We start from the raw sequence: 14,779 nt of genomic DNA on the forward strand, positions 1-14,779 counted from the left end.
TAGGTGAGTTAATCAAATGTAGTAACTGAACACGATATTGCTTATTTATCTTTACGTGATGTTCATGCATGTTTTTGTTAATTTAATTCTAGTAGCTCCTGCTTGGTTAGCAACGTAGCTTTTAGCTTTTAAAATTGAGCTCATAAGCTTAGGGGCCATGAGATTTCTGTCTTTAGACTTGCTGCAATTATATATTGAAAATATGCGTTCTACAAAAGCCGAAGAATGTGGAATTATTGAAAAAATTCGCACAAATGATCTCAGTAACGGAAACATGAATTTGCCATTGGCATTGTGGCGTCCAACTACTCAGACCAAGTTTAGTCATCTGTTTCATCGAATCTTCCGGTCAAAAAGTTTGTTCTTAGCGAGTAAATCTCGTTATTCATGTCTTGTCGATCAGTTACTGTTACGAATTTTGGAAATCAAATCATTTAAATTTTCCAATTTCACGAATGTTTAGAATTGAATAAAGCTACCGTTTTTACAACAGAATCGATAAAATCGAACAGCTTTGCAATTTGTTTCACAAATTTTAAATAGAAATCCCGTCAAATATTTCGAAACGTTATTTTCCGCCTTCGTCCAAGCCTCATCCCTCTTCTTTTGCAACGATACTAACATAAACAGCATCAGGTTTTTTCACAAAAGTTTGAAAGTCGTTGAATTGAATTTAACCTTCCAAAAAGTTGATTTCATTTCGAATGGCAAAAGATTCTGTAAAATCTGTATTTTTGACAATATTCTGTAATTCTGTTATACAGATTCTGTATTGCTTTTTTAGTTCAAAAATCTGTAAAATACAGAAAAATCTGTATATGTGGCATCTCTGCCTTGGATTCTCTTGGAATGACACACATTAATACACCATTTGAATCGAACCAGCGCGCATGGGAGATAAAGCAGAGAAAGAAAATAACCCACAAGTTTTTTTAATGCATTGCTTTTGCTAACTTGTCCGAATCAGGAACACCAGATGTGCTTTGCAAAATGCAGATTTTCTGAGTTCGTGTGCAGATTTTATTGACCTGCAGATGTGTGTAGTTTTTTCCTAGTTTCTGTAGATTATTGTCAGAGTCGTCTTATATTTGCGCAGTCTTTCTCAAATTGTGTGCAAATTTTTGCCTGTGGATCGCAATTTTTTCAAATTAGGTTTCTTTTTTCAAACTAATTAAAAATAGGTTGCGTACGACTGTGGAGAATAAAAGGCAGTCTTAGCATTATTAAGTTTCGAGTACGAGTATACTGAAGGAGTTGAATGTTGATTATTCAATTAATTAGTTTTCTGCAAAACAACACGAAAGAAAAAAATTTAACAAATTTTTGATAACTTTTCAATAGCAAATCAATGTTTTTAACTTGTACGATAAAAAAAAAGGTTTTGATTTATTTCGGGGCCCCCACTATAACTGGGCCCCGGGCCCCCACAATCGTAAATCCGGCCCTGACTATGATTATCGGTAATTCTCTATATTTGTACCTTCCTTTTCGGTTATGCATGATAGCAAGGATAAGGTATTTTATCTAATAATAAGGTAATTTTATCCCCGTCAAATAAAAGTTATATAAGAAAAAAATAAAATTTCCAAGTGTTTAGAACAAATAAATTAAAATCAGTCTAATCATGGTTTATGATCTTTCATGGAAAGACCAAAGTATGTATGACTCACGGCTTGAAAACATTCCAAGAAGCATCGACTTCATCCTTGCACGGAGGCAAAGTAGAATAGCCAAAAACTAAAAAAGAACGAAGATTGATTTTCTGTCGAAACGTAAAGTGCTTTTGCCACGAGATTAATATTATCATCCTTGAACTGCTTACAACAGCCGATTCTTCACCGAACGCTCGCAGGAATTAACACACACATAGCGAAAAAAAAGATCACAGAATTCGCGTTCTACCAGCGGCTCATCAAAATCACCGCCCTTTACGTGCTTATTTTCATCCTTTTAAAAGCTAATATGCTTATCTCAATAACATTATCGGCTTTCGCGAGGGCTTTGCCAAAACCTACCGCAAATGTTGGCTCAGGCAGGGTGGCCGATCCTCGTCTACACAACGGTGGACTTTGCACAGATGGGCGGGCACACGTTTCGCCGGAACGGCACAACCTCCGCCACTTCGCTAGAATAACAAATTAGTGCGCGAACCTTAGAAGCGCTTATTTGTTCTTCGCACTAACGGCTGCGGCATGGCAACTTGCTGGCAAGTGGCAGCAGAACAAGTTCCAGTTCGCGCTTATCGTGTGAGTCTGCGGATTGACTTTTCGCACCGCCGTTAAATAAAACCAATCCGAGCCTGAGATTGAATCAATTAATCTTGGGAAATCAATGTGCAGCGGCGATGGCGCTGTTTCAACTTGATAAGAATTTAAAGTGAGGGTTTTCTTTGTTTTGGACTAGTGAATTTGAATTGATTTCGGCTGGATGGAACAACCCTCCGACAGGTAATTGATGCTCAGACCTCAGACGGAGGAGGTTCAACAAACTTTCAAATCTTGAACCAAGCAAGGCGCGATCGATCGGTGGAGTTTTTTTTTGTCTTTAATAGAAAGCCGCCCCGAAGAAGTCTATCAAAACCGGAGCAAAGAAAAACGACGAGTGAGAGCCAGGCAGAACTCTTGTGGGGACTAATAAAATCAGCCAGAAATTATAGCAGCTAGCAATTATCATAATAAGTACATATTAGCCACCATTCAGTGCGGTTCTCCTGCGTGCCGGCGCGGAAGTTTGTCTGTTGATCCTCCGGGAATTTCAGATCATCACGGTGGCCAGAAAACATCCGTTTGTTCTCATACCTGCATACTTTGCGAATCGGCAGAATCACGCGCAGCTCGCGCGGTGTTTCAATAATAGATAAAATTTGAGAATTTTAACACGAATTAGAATAATCACACACACTACGCAATCTCAGTCAGACATAATTTTGTAATTTCTCTACGCCCTTTACAGATTGAATGAATTACAGAGTGTACGGAAAATGCATAGCAGAAATTTCAAACCAAAAAAGGTTAAAAAAAAACACTCGAAAAAACAACTCGGCAGCTCCTCACCGCAGGGGGAACCCCCGATGGGCGTTAGGCAACAGCCAAGCAAAGCGCGAATTTCCCGGCCCATTTCGTTCAGCCTTTGCTCACCTTCTTCCCTGTAATTTAGAATCAATACAATCATTTTCGATTAAACTGTATGCCTGTTTCGGTTCTTGCACTCTCGATCTCAAAACTCTCGAGCTGGGTGCCGGGAACTGCGGCAATCGATTCACGTCCCCATTCTATGTATCTTCTCCAGGGCGCATGAGAGGGAAGCGAACGGAGCAAAAAGTCGCTGGACCAATTCAGAACTGGAGGAGGTTCGCGCGCAGAATAGTACCTGTTATTTTCTTGCAATAATTTTCCAAATTTAATTATACACCAATGAATGGCGGTGGCGTTGATGACGGTGACGTTCGGCAGTAGCTATTTCTTGCGGTCCAGTCCAATCCGGTCGATCGAACGCGATTGAGACGCGCAAGATCAGTTATCTAATGAAATCGTTAATTTCGCATTTCGAACCTCTTGGGATCGGAGTTTCTGTTTCGGGGAATCTTCTCTGAAACGACATTCGCAGGTTATCGTGGTACAACAAATATGGCGTTTATTGGTAGAATTCAAAGCCACGCTACTGGACAGTTAGTGTGCATTAAAAAAAAAACAACCAGCTTCGCGGACGGTGCAATAATTAAAGATTCAAAAGAAATGCACCCTGGTATTCGTGCAGTAATTGGCACGAAATTTTTCGAATAATTTCAACTTCAACTGGTCAATGATTTCTCATGGCCGGTTCGGTTCAGATTTACGAGCTCGTATCTTACTGACATGTGTATCGATTTCCCAAATTCATATGGTTCCAGACGCCGACAAATCGGCAGATGGGGTTATAAAATGGTCGGTAATTAATTTGCATGTTTTCTTACAAATTTTCTTTTATCGTTTTTTCACTCTTTTTCTCGCTCTCAGACACGCACACTCCCGGGATCATTTCTTGCTCTGCCGTGAGTTGACCCGCTTATAGAAGCACTAGAAGTTCGAGAGAATAATTGTTCCATCTGTTCGGAGATGGAGGCCGGGAAAATGAGGTTTTGTCTCTGATTTCTTCGAATGTCTACACTGGCACACACTTTGGTGAAAAAAGCCAGCGCATTGGATGGGGTTTAAAAACCTCTTTTATAACCAAGACTTAATGCTTTGTTTCAACCTTTGAAACAAAAAACAAAACTCTAAATAGTTAATATTACAAAATCTGGTACCTGCTGTTACAAAATTGTTTAGGTTCTTTCATGAAGAGAAGACTTACTTCACCAAACTTAGATTCATTAAATTAAAAGCTTCCCTTTAGTGTAAAAATAAATATTATTTTTAACGAACGAAGAATTATTAAACTATTTGAAATTTTCAAATGCGGACATGAAAAGATAAAAGTAGTAAAGTTTCCCGTTGTAGATTTTCTTATCATTTTAATAAAAAGGACTTATTTAATCGTGCTTTTTTCATTCATTACTAATAAAGCCATCACTTCTTGCTGATGGATGAAATGATCAATATGTAAGGGTAAAACCAAGCACGAGAAAAACGAGATAAAATTTTGACCACGTCAAAGGTTTTTTCAAGATGATGCGCATTGTTATAACTTTAGATAAACTACTCCATTATCCTTCAACCAAAAACAAACATACGTGATTCTTCGAAGAAAAATCATGTTACAATTATGCGCCACTAGGTGAGCTTATTACCCACCAACTAGTTTTCGTAAGAACGGTTTTTGTCTTAGCTTACAGCAACACCGGCGGTATTACTGCCTACTAAACAGAATTGTGAAATAATAATTCGTTTTCTGGACGATGAAATCGTCGTCGAGTGGCGCCTCTCTTTGTCTTTGCTTCAACCATATTAATCGATTTTCATATGAGAATAATGTTATTAGTATGCACTATATGCAGAGGCTTCCGTATTTTGTCGCAATTTCATCATTTCCGTACTATTTTGCAATTTCATGAAAACAAAAAATAAAAAATATACAATTTTGTGGTGCTTTACATGCTTTTCGCATATTTTACTGTCGTTACAATTGCTATACTTTTTCGACCTATATACAATACTCCACAAGAAACATATTCTCATAAAATTTCTAACGAGTAGCTTACTCATACTCAGTTTATTATATTTAAAATTTTGAACGTCATGTCAGTGAGAGCGCTCAAAAGTAATTACCTTTCACATTGATAACTGATAGGGGAACTGCTCCAATACTCATCTCATTAAGCCGATATTCACGAAGAATGCACGGTTTAAACACCAAATTTTCACGAAATCATTTAACAAATAAACAAAATATGCTTACGTGCTCTTATGGAATCGTTAAGTATTGAATATTTAGTAAACTTAGCTAGATTTATCCTAAATTTCGTAAAACAAACCATTTTTCACAACGCTTCCATATCCATCTCAAAACTTGAATCACTGCCCAATTATCCATCTCAAGACGCCCCCATATTCATCACACTGTCAATCATGAACGAATCACATTATTATGAATGAACGTAGCCGCAGCCCGCCGTAGTAGGTTACCTAGATATCCGCTGTTGTTGTTTACGTGCAAAATTGGTAACCTAGGAAACCACTGCAGTGCTGTCGATTTATGTCAATTATGTCTGATAGTTCAACATTTTCAGTATGATTTTTCCGTATTAACAGAAACTAATTTGTCAACTTTTGATTTTTTCAACGCAGTGAAAACAGATGAAAATACATACAGTTGAAATTTAGGAATTGTAGAAATTCATCTCACATATTTCTGCTAATTCAAGCTTGTTTTAGGAAATTTGAGGTGAACATTTCAGAGATTAACGTATTCTTAGTGTAGTGAGTGGTTTTTTCTTTAGTGATCCGCTAGGGATGAAAAAAACTTTGGTTGGCTGCTGAACGAGTCTCGTTGTAGGCGTATAGCACAATGAGCGGATTTTGTTTTCTGAGGTAGGTGATTGAATAAAATGGGTTTTCGAGTGCAAATGCCCGACTATAATATCAATTTCAGAGCTTTTATGTGAGTTTTTGAAGATTCTACTTTATGAGAAATCTAAAGTGAAGTGAAATCAATTCATAGTGATTGCAAAATAATACGATGTGTTGCACTGTTATTTCTTTTGTTTTAATTCTAATAATAGGCCTATTTTGGGGTCGTTTTCGATCCATTTTTTTATTTTCAACAATTGATATTTCTAGAACCGATTATAATATTTGGCTGAAATTTCTTTGAAAACCCTCTTCAGATGTTTTCCGCTAGAAAGTAGTAGTTATATTTGATTTTAGGACTTTTCTTATAGACTGGGTCGTGGGTTTTATTGTAGTGCAATCTGCATGCATATGACATTCCATTTTTGTTGTTTGTTTTGTTGATTTTGTTGTTTACACTCGCAAAATTAATACGTGAAAAAATACTAATGCACGTTTAGCCTGGGAAGAGTTTTCAGTGCTAATGCCAATATCTTTACAAAAATCTAACTCCAATCCTCCGGACAACAAAAAACATTCTCACTAGCGAAATGGTTCGAAAATTATAACAAATCTTTTTTATTTTCATTTCCAATGAACGCCTTCCAGATACACGTGTAAGGAGCAGTCATACTCAGATGAAATATTTCACCGCTTGACGGACTCCCCGGAGCCATTTTCTTTCGGGGTATTATTTTTCCACCCATCATTATTCGCGTAATGCGAATGTGCAATACACAAACCGAAATAACAGAACTACTGCTCACACAATGAAACTCAGCGTTATAAATTTTCAAAGGATTTCGAACGGTGAAAATCAAACGAACACATATTCACTACGACTGACGGATGACTGACTTCCTTTTTTTTTTTTTGAATGATGAAAAAAACAAAAGTAGAGCATGAAAGTAAAATGTTTCTATCACTATTTCTCACTTTCAAGCAGGAGCGCTGAAAAATAACAGCTTTGATGATAGCCAGGGGGATGACAGCATGCTATCTTTCTCTTTTTAAAGTAGTGAAGAGCCTTCCTGACTAAACTGGAAGGTATACAGGATTTTTGCTGGGCATTTGCCTCGGGGCTTCATTTTAAATAAAGCCCCGGTATGTGAGCGACGTCGCTTGTAACTTGCATACAAATGAATGCTTGAAAACAACACATTAGAGCAGTTCCACAAAAAATGTCCCAGTATTATTTATTTTTAAATCGTCATTTTTGATTTGGCTAAAACTTTGCATAGACGTTAGGCTTATGATGCCATTTTGTGTTATTGGTTTAATTTTTTGGAACACGACTCATTTTTAAGAAGCTATTGAAAAATGCTATTTTGGAAAGGTATTGATGATTACAAATACTTTTGGGACCAAAACAGTTCGTTTGATCGATGTGACGTACTCGACAAAATTGTAGACAATAGTTTTGTCTTTCCGAAAAAAATATGCATTTAAAAAAAAATATTTGATCTTCGAAAAAAAGTTAAAAGAAAAATTAAAAATTAATTATCTAAAAAAAGCACATTTTAAATTTTATTTTCATAAAAACTAGTAAACATTACCTAAAAAATGCAACCGGTTTGATCATGGATAAATGAAAAAAAAAGTTATAATTTTTGAAAAAATTTTCTTTAAACTTTTTTTTAAAAAATATATAATTTTTTTAGTGTGTATATTTTTTTGGATAGATAAAAATAATATCTACAATTTTGCTTAAGACGTCACACTGATTAAACAAACTGTTTTGGCTCTAAAAATATTTGTAATCATCTATTCCGTCCCAAAATAGCTTAAGTCGTGTTCTGGAAAATTGAACCAATAGCACAAAATGGCATCCTTTGCCTATAGAAACGTCTATGCAAAGTTTCAACCAAATCAAAAATGGTCGATTAAATTGATTGCCGGTTTTTTTTATGAAATTGCTCATTATTAAAAACAACACACTCTCACTGTCACTAGACGACTTGTTTGATGCTAAATATAGCATATACGCTATCAAAAAACCAGTAAAGTAATATTAACAAAATGGTTTGATTTTTTTTTTTTTGGAACGGCCAAATTGCTACTGCTGCTGAGAAATTTTGGGGAGAACAACTCGATTTGAAATCCAGCAATTAGCTTTAGTTTGAAACTATTGCAAGCCTTTTTCGAGCTAAGAATATATCGTAACTTTTAAAACACCCATTTAGAAACTGTCTGACATTAATTCAACAACATGATTTACATATAGGATCTTTTGAGAATATAATCGTAAATTTTTTAAAATAACGAATTTCATGAAACATCTGTGAAAACTTCAACATCAGAAATGGTGAGTCTGAATTTAATCGCGAACATGTGTGGAATGCATCAACAATCTTTATTTGAAAGTATTTGAAAGAGGGCCCCAACAAGTAATTTGTTGCTATATTCCACATGCACGTGCATTTAGCACGTATTAGCATTTGTGTAGGTTGTGGAACACGCACAATAATCGCATCCATTTGGAGCATCGATCAGAGCCATCTGAAATATCTGCTTCTGGATTAAGGTGAATTTGGACGGTGGCCTTTTTCATACAATTTTGAGGTTAGGTTTATTTTCACTATTTGACTATTTTGAGCGTAAAAATCTCAGCTTCCTATGCAGGCGTTAGCGGTGCAAACAATTGATCAAAGTTTCACACACGTAATTTCATTGATTTTCGAGAAAATATCTAACAAAGTTCAGGAAACTCGGGGACGAAGTTTCACCTTAAACTAATAAAGTAACGTTTCAGATAAAATCAGCAAATACCGTGAGAAATCCTTTTTATGTTACTGTTAATGTGAGGTACATGAATCTAAGCTGTATAAACGCCTTACACACATAAGCGCCCAAATGTTAAGAGAAGAAGAACATACAAATCATTTCACACCATTGTTTACGCATTGTTTCAAATCAGTTCCATTCAAACCGTGTGAATTGTCATATCCACGCTCTGATACTTGCGCTGCTTCCTTCATGAGTGGTGAGTCAGTTTTTAAGTACAAAAAAAAAAATTAGCGATAATTAGACTTAGAAGATTGCTCTCAGTTACAAGCAAATATGTGGAGCCTTGCTAAACTTATTAAATTTATTGTGTTCTATTTCGAACAATTTTCAATCTGATGTCGCCCAAAACATATAACTTTTTTTCCTGATTTCTCCATGATTGGACAGTCCTCAATGTTTAGGTATTCTTTGGTAGTTTTTATAAAAAAGATTTTTAAAAAATGAGCTTAGTTAGAGCTTATATTTTTTTTTCGGAAATACAAATTTACTATTTACAACTTTGCCAAAGACGTCACACCGATCAAACAAATCGTTTAGGCTCTAAAAAGATTTGTAATCAACGATACCTTCCCAAATTGCACAAAATGGCATATTTTGCCCGTAAATACGTCTATGAAAAGTTTCAGCCGAATCAAAAATGACAGTTGAAAAAAAAACTAGGACTTTTTTTGTGGTACTGTCCAGAGCTAAGCTATTATTTTTACGCAACTGTCTACCAATTCAGTCAACATTTTGTTGTTTTATTGGATTTAGTCGAACTAAGGATCGATTAAAGAACAATACGCTTGACAAAAGTTACGTTGTAGCTAAACTACGATCGTCATCTATGTTTTATAAACCAGATAAAAAAGCGTAAAATTCAAGTGGGTTTGCAGTATCCAACTGTCGCGTGTAGAATTTAAATTTTACTGCAGAACTTCAATGAAGATCTAAATTTTTTGTCAAAATTTCCAACGTACCTTGACATTTTTCGACTCATAGAGTTGTATTAAAGAATGTTCTGATTGTTAAGCACTCCTTTTTTCTCTTGATCAGTCAACACTCTTTGCTCTAATTAGCTAAGTCTCATACTAATATTAAGCACTGTTTTGCTCTCACCGCGTTAATAGATGTTTATGGTATAAATTTCAACATTTAGGAAAGTTATTTCAAATTTTAACACCTCCATTAGAACTTTATTGAATTTTTTGGATATTATCAATTTGAAGCTTTTTCAGCACCCCATTTCTATTAATTTTCAGCGCCAAACTATAAATTGCCCTGACCAATTTAACATAAGAAATCTGGACTTCTAAAACCAAAAAATTGATGATAACACTAACAAAAGAATTCGGAAACGTTCCAAAAGTACGAAATATACCATTCTTAGTGCTCATCTTTGAATCTGGACGGTAGATTCGAAACACGTAGAACAGCCAAATGTCATGTATCTTTTAATGTTTAGAAGAATTTGTCAACAAAAATATATTTGCCAAAATATCAATTGACAACCAAAATAGCTTCTTCAACGACCATCCATACACAATCGACAACTTTATTTTAATTTTCAAATGATTGATTCCATGTTTACTTCCGATTTTTACTTCAGCTATATTCCTTCATTCTCAAGAAACTAAAACTGCGTATTTGTACCGATAACATTAAGTTCAGTTTGGATATCAGAAATAAAGAAGACATCAATGCGCTTAGGAATAAATTGTACATAATCATACGTAATTTCAAAAGAGCGTCGCGATTTTGCAATAATTTGATTTGACAACGATAGCGTTTACGGCGCATTGACTAAACAATACTCATTTTGAAATATTTTTTACGCTCATAATAGGCAACTTCGGAATCGAAATATGTTTGCTATAAACATTTGCGTCTCGACGTGAGCCCTTTAATTTAATACGCAACTTAATAAAAACACATGTTTTTGCATTAATTTAAATAGTTTATCGTTCGAATTGTATTGTGCCGTGTCAAATAAATGTTGTGAAAAAAAAATCATTCGAACTTAAACCCTTAAACATTAGTTGTGCGCTTCACTACTGAGATGCTTATATTGCTTATTACGTTCGAAATCATTAACACTTTCGAGCCGAAAAATCAATTTTTCAGCAAAAATATTCACACATTTTATATATTGCTCTAAACATGGAAACATCTCTTTAGACTGAAAAACTCTTATCTGAACGTATTATAGTGCTTACACGTTAACAGGAAAGTTTTCAATAAGTGATACTACAAAAAGGAAAAAGAGGTGCGCAGCAAGAAACTTTCGAATAATGCCACAAAAAATCTAATTTACTGGTCGCAGTAGGGTCCATACAAAACAAATATTTCGCTCTAGTAATTTATAATCACTATTAAAAAGTTGTTTCCCGACGATTTACAGTCGGAACCTACATGATTAATGGCTCAAATAAGATTTTCACAAAATTAGGAAAATTTCCCGTACCTATCTGAAACATCGCATATCTAAAAACAATTGCAAGTGTTTTTAGCAAGTTTTATTTGCATAATAAATTTTCGCCGATGATGCGTCAGTATTTATCAATCCCAAATAAAATGTACTTGTCTGTTGTTGCTATTCACTATTACGTGCCTTTTGCTGACCCAATTATCTTTCAACTGTAAGGATATACCCTAATTATCAATCACAATTGTGACATACTATCACGTTTTGCGTGAAGAACACCAGTTTACTGTTTGTAAATAGAGCGAGTTGAAGCGCATTGCTTTACTGCGTTGATAAATAAAGAACTGAGCCTAGACAGCAAAAAACAGGAACTCTTGAAAACATTATGACCCCCCGGTGAAAAAAACCACTTACTCAATTCATGTTACATAATATTCACCGCCGTTACCGAATGCAAGTAACTGCAACCTGTTTCCTCACACAGGAACCCGATGCAACAATAAAACCCGCCGATAAAATTCACTGCTACACACACGCACCCCTATTTACATATTATCCCGAAAGTAGGATCCAACAACAACCGAAAAAGAAAAAAACTGATTCAAAAAAACTTACCTCCGCCTAGCGTCGCAACGGCCTGATGCTTAGAAGTGTTCGTCGTTCCGACCACCGTTCCGTTGGTGGTTTGCAGCGTCGGCGAGGCACCCATCACCCCGTACTTGATGGGTTTAAAGTGGAAAAACGACGGCGAATATCCGGATCCGGCACGGCTTAGCGAACTGAAGCGCTCTTCACGGTCCTCCACGTACAGGCCTTCCTTGCCCATAGCCGCCAACTGACGACCCTTGGGCATAAACATCACCAGAAACACCGTCGAAGCGGTGGCCACCAGTCCGAAGGCTAAGCAAGCGTCCCGATGCCGATCGGCCACGGCCAGTCCGCACAAAGTCCAGCCCAACCAGATTGGAATGATACCTCCCACGGCTAGCCCGATGTACGTTGCCTCGCGATAGTTGTCTCGTATGCCGCGCGATTTAATCGCCAGAATGGCGACGAACGCAATCAGAAACACGACGTAAATCAAGGAAAGAAGCAACTCGGAGAAGGACGTGTGACACAGTGGGATTGTAGGGTTCACATGGGTTAATTCGCCGGCTGTCAGCAGAAGATAGTACCGGCTGGAAATAGCTGTGCCACCGTTCGTTATAGGAACCTGATCAACGATCGGCGGATCCGTCAAAAGCCATTGTGCTCCAACAGCCACTTGGATAAGCACGGCAAACAGAAGCAGCAGCCCCTGGTACGGAGCCGGAAGATAAACTCCACCATTGAGGCTGATGAGAAACACGCATTTCACAAGAAGAGAAGCAAATACGAGAGCGAAAGCAACTCCGGCTCCGAAACGCATTGTCGCACAGGAAAGTACGGTCGGATTGACGGTAAGAACCGCAGCTAGTCCCGAGCAGGAAAACAAACCAAGCAGAAGCATTTGGCCAAGAAACAGATGCCGACGACTGGGAGAAGTTCGCCAGGCTTTGCAGAGGACAAAAATTTCGAAAGCTGCCATCATGATCATCGACAGCGAGGCCAGCACCAGAACTGGCACTACCCAGGGTTCTTTCCGCAGGCCGCTCGGATAACTGGTCGAAACTACGGTTGGCGGTGTGATGTTCAGCTTGTGCGTGTTGCTATTGCTGTTGTGGTAACTCGCAGGGGTACGAGCCGCTAGTATTACTCCGCCAGGACGTAAAGTCGTCGAACGGGATGCAGCGGGAGCCGCTGTCGATGGCACTACGAAAAACTCGGTAGACATTTCTAGTCGATGTGCTTGCGCCGAAGACGCATTTACACCACCTGCACTACTGCCACTACTGCTCACATTTTGCAGTGCTAAACTGTTATCCTTAATACTATCACTTTCGAGCAGCAGATGCTGTTGCTGCTCGTCACTTCCTACAGCATTTCTACCTTGCACCGTCAAATCTTCACCATGCTTAGGTCCTTCCTCGGTGTCAATCTCTTCAGCATCTTCCACATCACCCTCCTCCCCATTATCATCATCGTGTTCCGCAAAGGAGCCGTCATCCTGTTCATCGTCGGATACCGCGTAGTAGTCACTGTTAACATTCGGATCCTCCAAATTTTGAGTAACACTAGTAACCATCACATCACTTCGCTTGATATCATTGCCATTCACCAGCGTGTGCAACTCTTCCTGATTGCTTGCACTACCGCCCAAAACACTCGCCGTGCCAAATCTTCCCGCATTCCGATGACTCACCCCGGGATGGACAATCCCGGGTGCTGGCTGTCGCCGGAATTTATTTCCACCGCTGGTACCACCCACGGTCAACGAAGAAGGTCCGACAGCACTCGCGATCGCGGAACCACCATTAGCGCTCTCCTCGACGTGGGGCCTATTTCGGGGCGCCAACCGGTCACCAAATTTCGGAATATTCAACAGCTCGCGATAATTTCTGCTTTCCTCCGCGTTCAGATCGTCGAGTTCGCTCGAGCTGCCACTGTTGCTGCTGCTGCTACTTGCGCCAGAACACCGATTCACTAAGCTCGCTAAGCTGAGCGTAACAATCGTTACCGCCAGCATCAGCGCCGACCATTTCGGCCGACAAGCCATAACTGACTGACACCGAGCGCAAGGGCCAGAATCACGATCGCTAGCGCGCATCTCGCGTTCGCGCGACCCGACTGCGATTGTTTCTCTCTCTCTCGCCTGGCCATGATTCGCTCTCCCCACATTCCGTTTCGCGAAATGCATCCAACCCAGCTGCATATAAACAGTTTCTCACGCAGCCAACCCCAAACCGGTACTCTCCACTTCGCGCTCGGAGCTGCGCATTACCATTTCTTCGTTCTTGCGCTCCACGCGTGAGTTCAAGTTCGCGACCAAAGCGTGCTGGTAGCACCGAAGGCAAGCGGCGGCGGCGGCGGCTTACAATGCACCGTCATCGATCCTCAGCCGGGGCGGCTGATGATGGCGCGATGACTGCAGTTTCTCTGTTATGAACCGTTCTCTCCCGATCGGAGTTTGGTGGTTTAGTTTGCTCACTCTGATTTTCGCGCTCTGACGCTCGTCAGATTAATTGCCGGGAGTTTAAAGGGACGGTGGTTCAACTTTTGGCTCGGACTGGCCACAGTACTCGCTCACTTCAACCCAGTGTCCCAGTCAGCCACGGAGTAGTAGTTCAAAGTCAGTCGCGTTACGCGATGATAGGGTAATAAGCAGTCGCGTAACCACAACCATCGACGCGGGTAATCGCACCAGTGCCCTTTGACTGGGGTAATGGAGTATGAATGATATTGGATTTTTTTATTTTGATGGTGAAATCGATAATTAATATCACAGTAGTATGAATTAATATACGATTGAGCTCCACTTATAGTCACATAAATAGTTAACGAAACTAACTGTCTCAAATTTTATTGCCGATTTACACAAATAGTTGTTTTGTTTCTTTTTTAACAGAAATGGAAAATTTGAAAAGTTGTTAAATTTGTTCTGATAATTTACAGTTCATAAGCATTTGGTTAGTTTTCCAAGCTT

At 38.6% G+C, this 14,779-nt stretch overlaps 1 protein-coding gene across 2 annotated transcripts in view; it reads right to left on the reverse strand.

Moving 5' to 3' along the window:
• Positions 1-13,852, reverse strand: part of LOC129722311 (uncharacterized) — a 207,193-nt gene extending 193,341 nt beyond the window's left edge. For both annotated transcript variants that reach the window (XM_055675661.1, XM_055675660.1), the window contains exon 1: positions 11,833-13,852. In XM_055675661.1, coding sequence (XP_055531636.1) covers positions 11,833-13,852 — 2,020 coding nt within the window. The remainder of the gene's footprint in view (positions 1-11,832) is intronic.
• Positions 13,853-14,779: the final 927 nt, after the last annotated feature.

This window comes from Wyeomyia smithii, chromosome 2 (assembly GCF_029784165.1).
Source record: "Wyeomyia smithii strain HCP4-BCI-WySm-NY-G18 chromosome 2, ASM2978416v1, whole genome shotgun sequence".
Taxonomy (NCBI): domain Eukaryota; kingdom Metazoa; phylum Arthropoda; class Insecta; order Diptera; family Culicidae; genus Wyeomyia; species Wyeomyia smithii.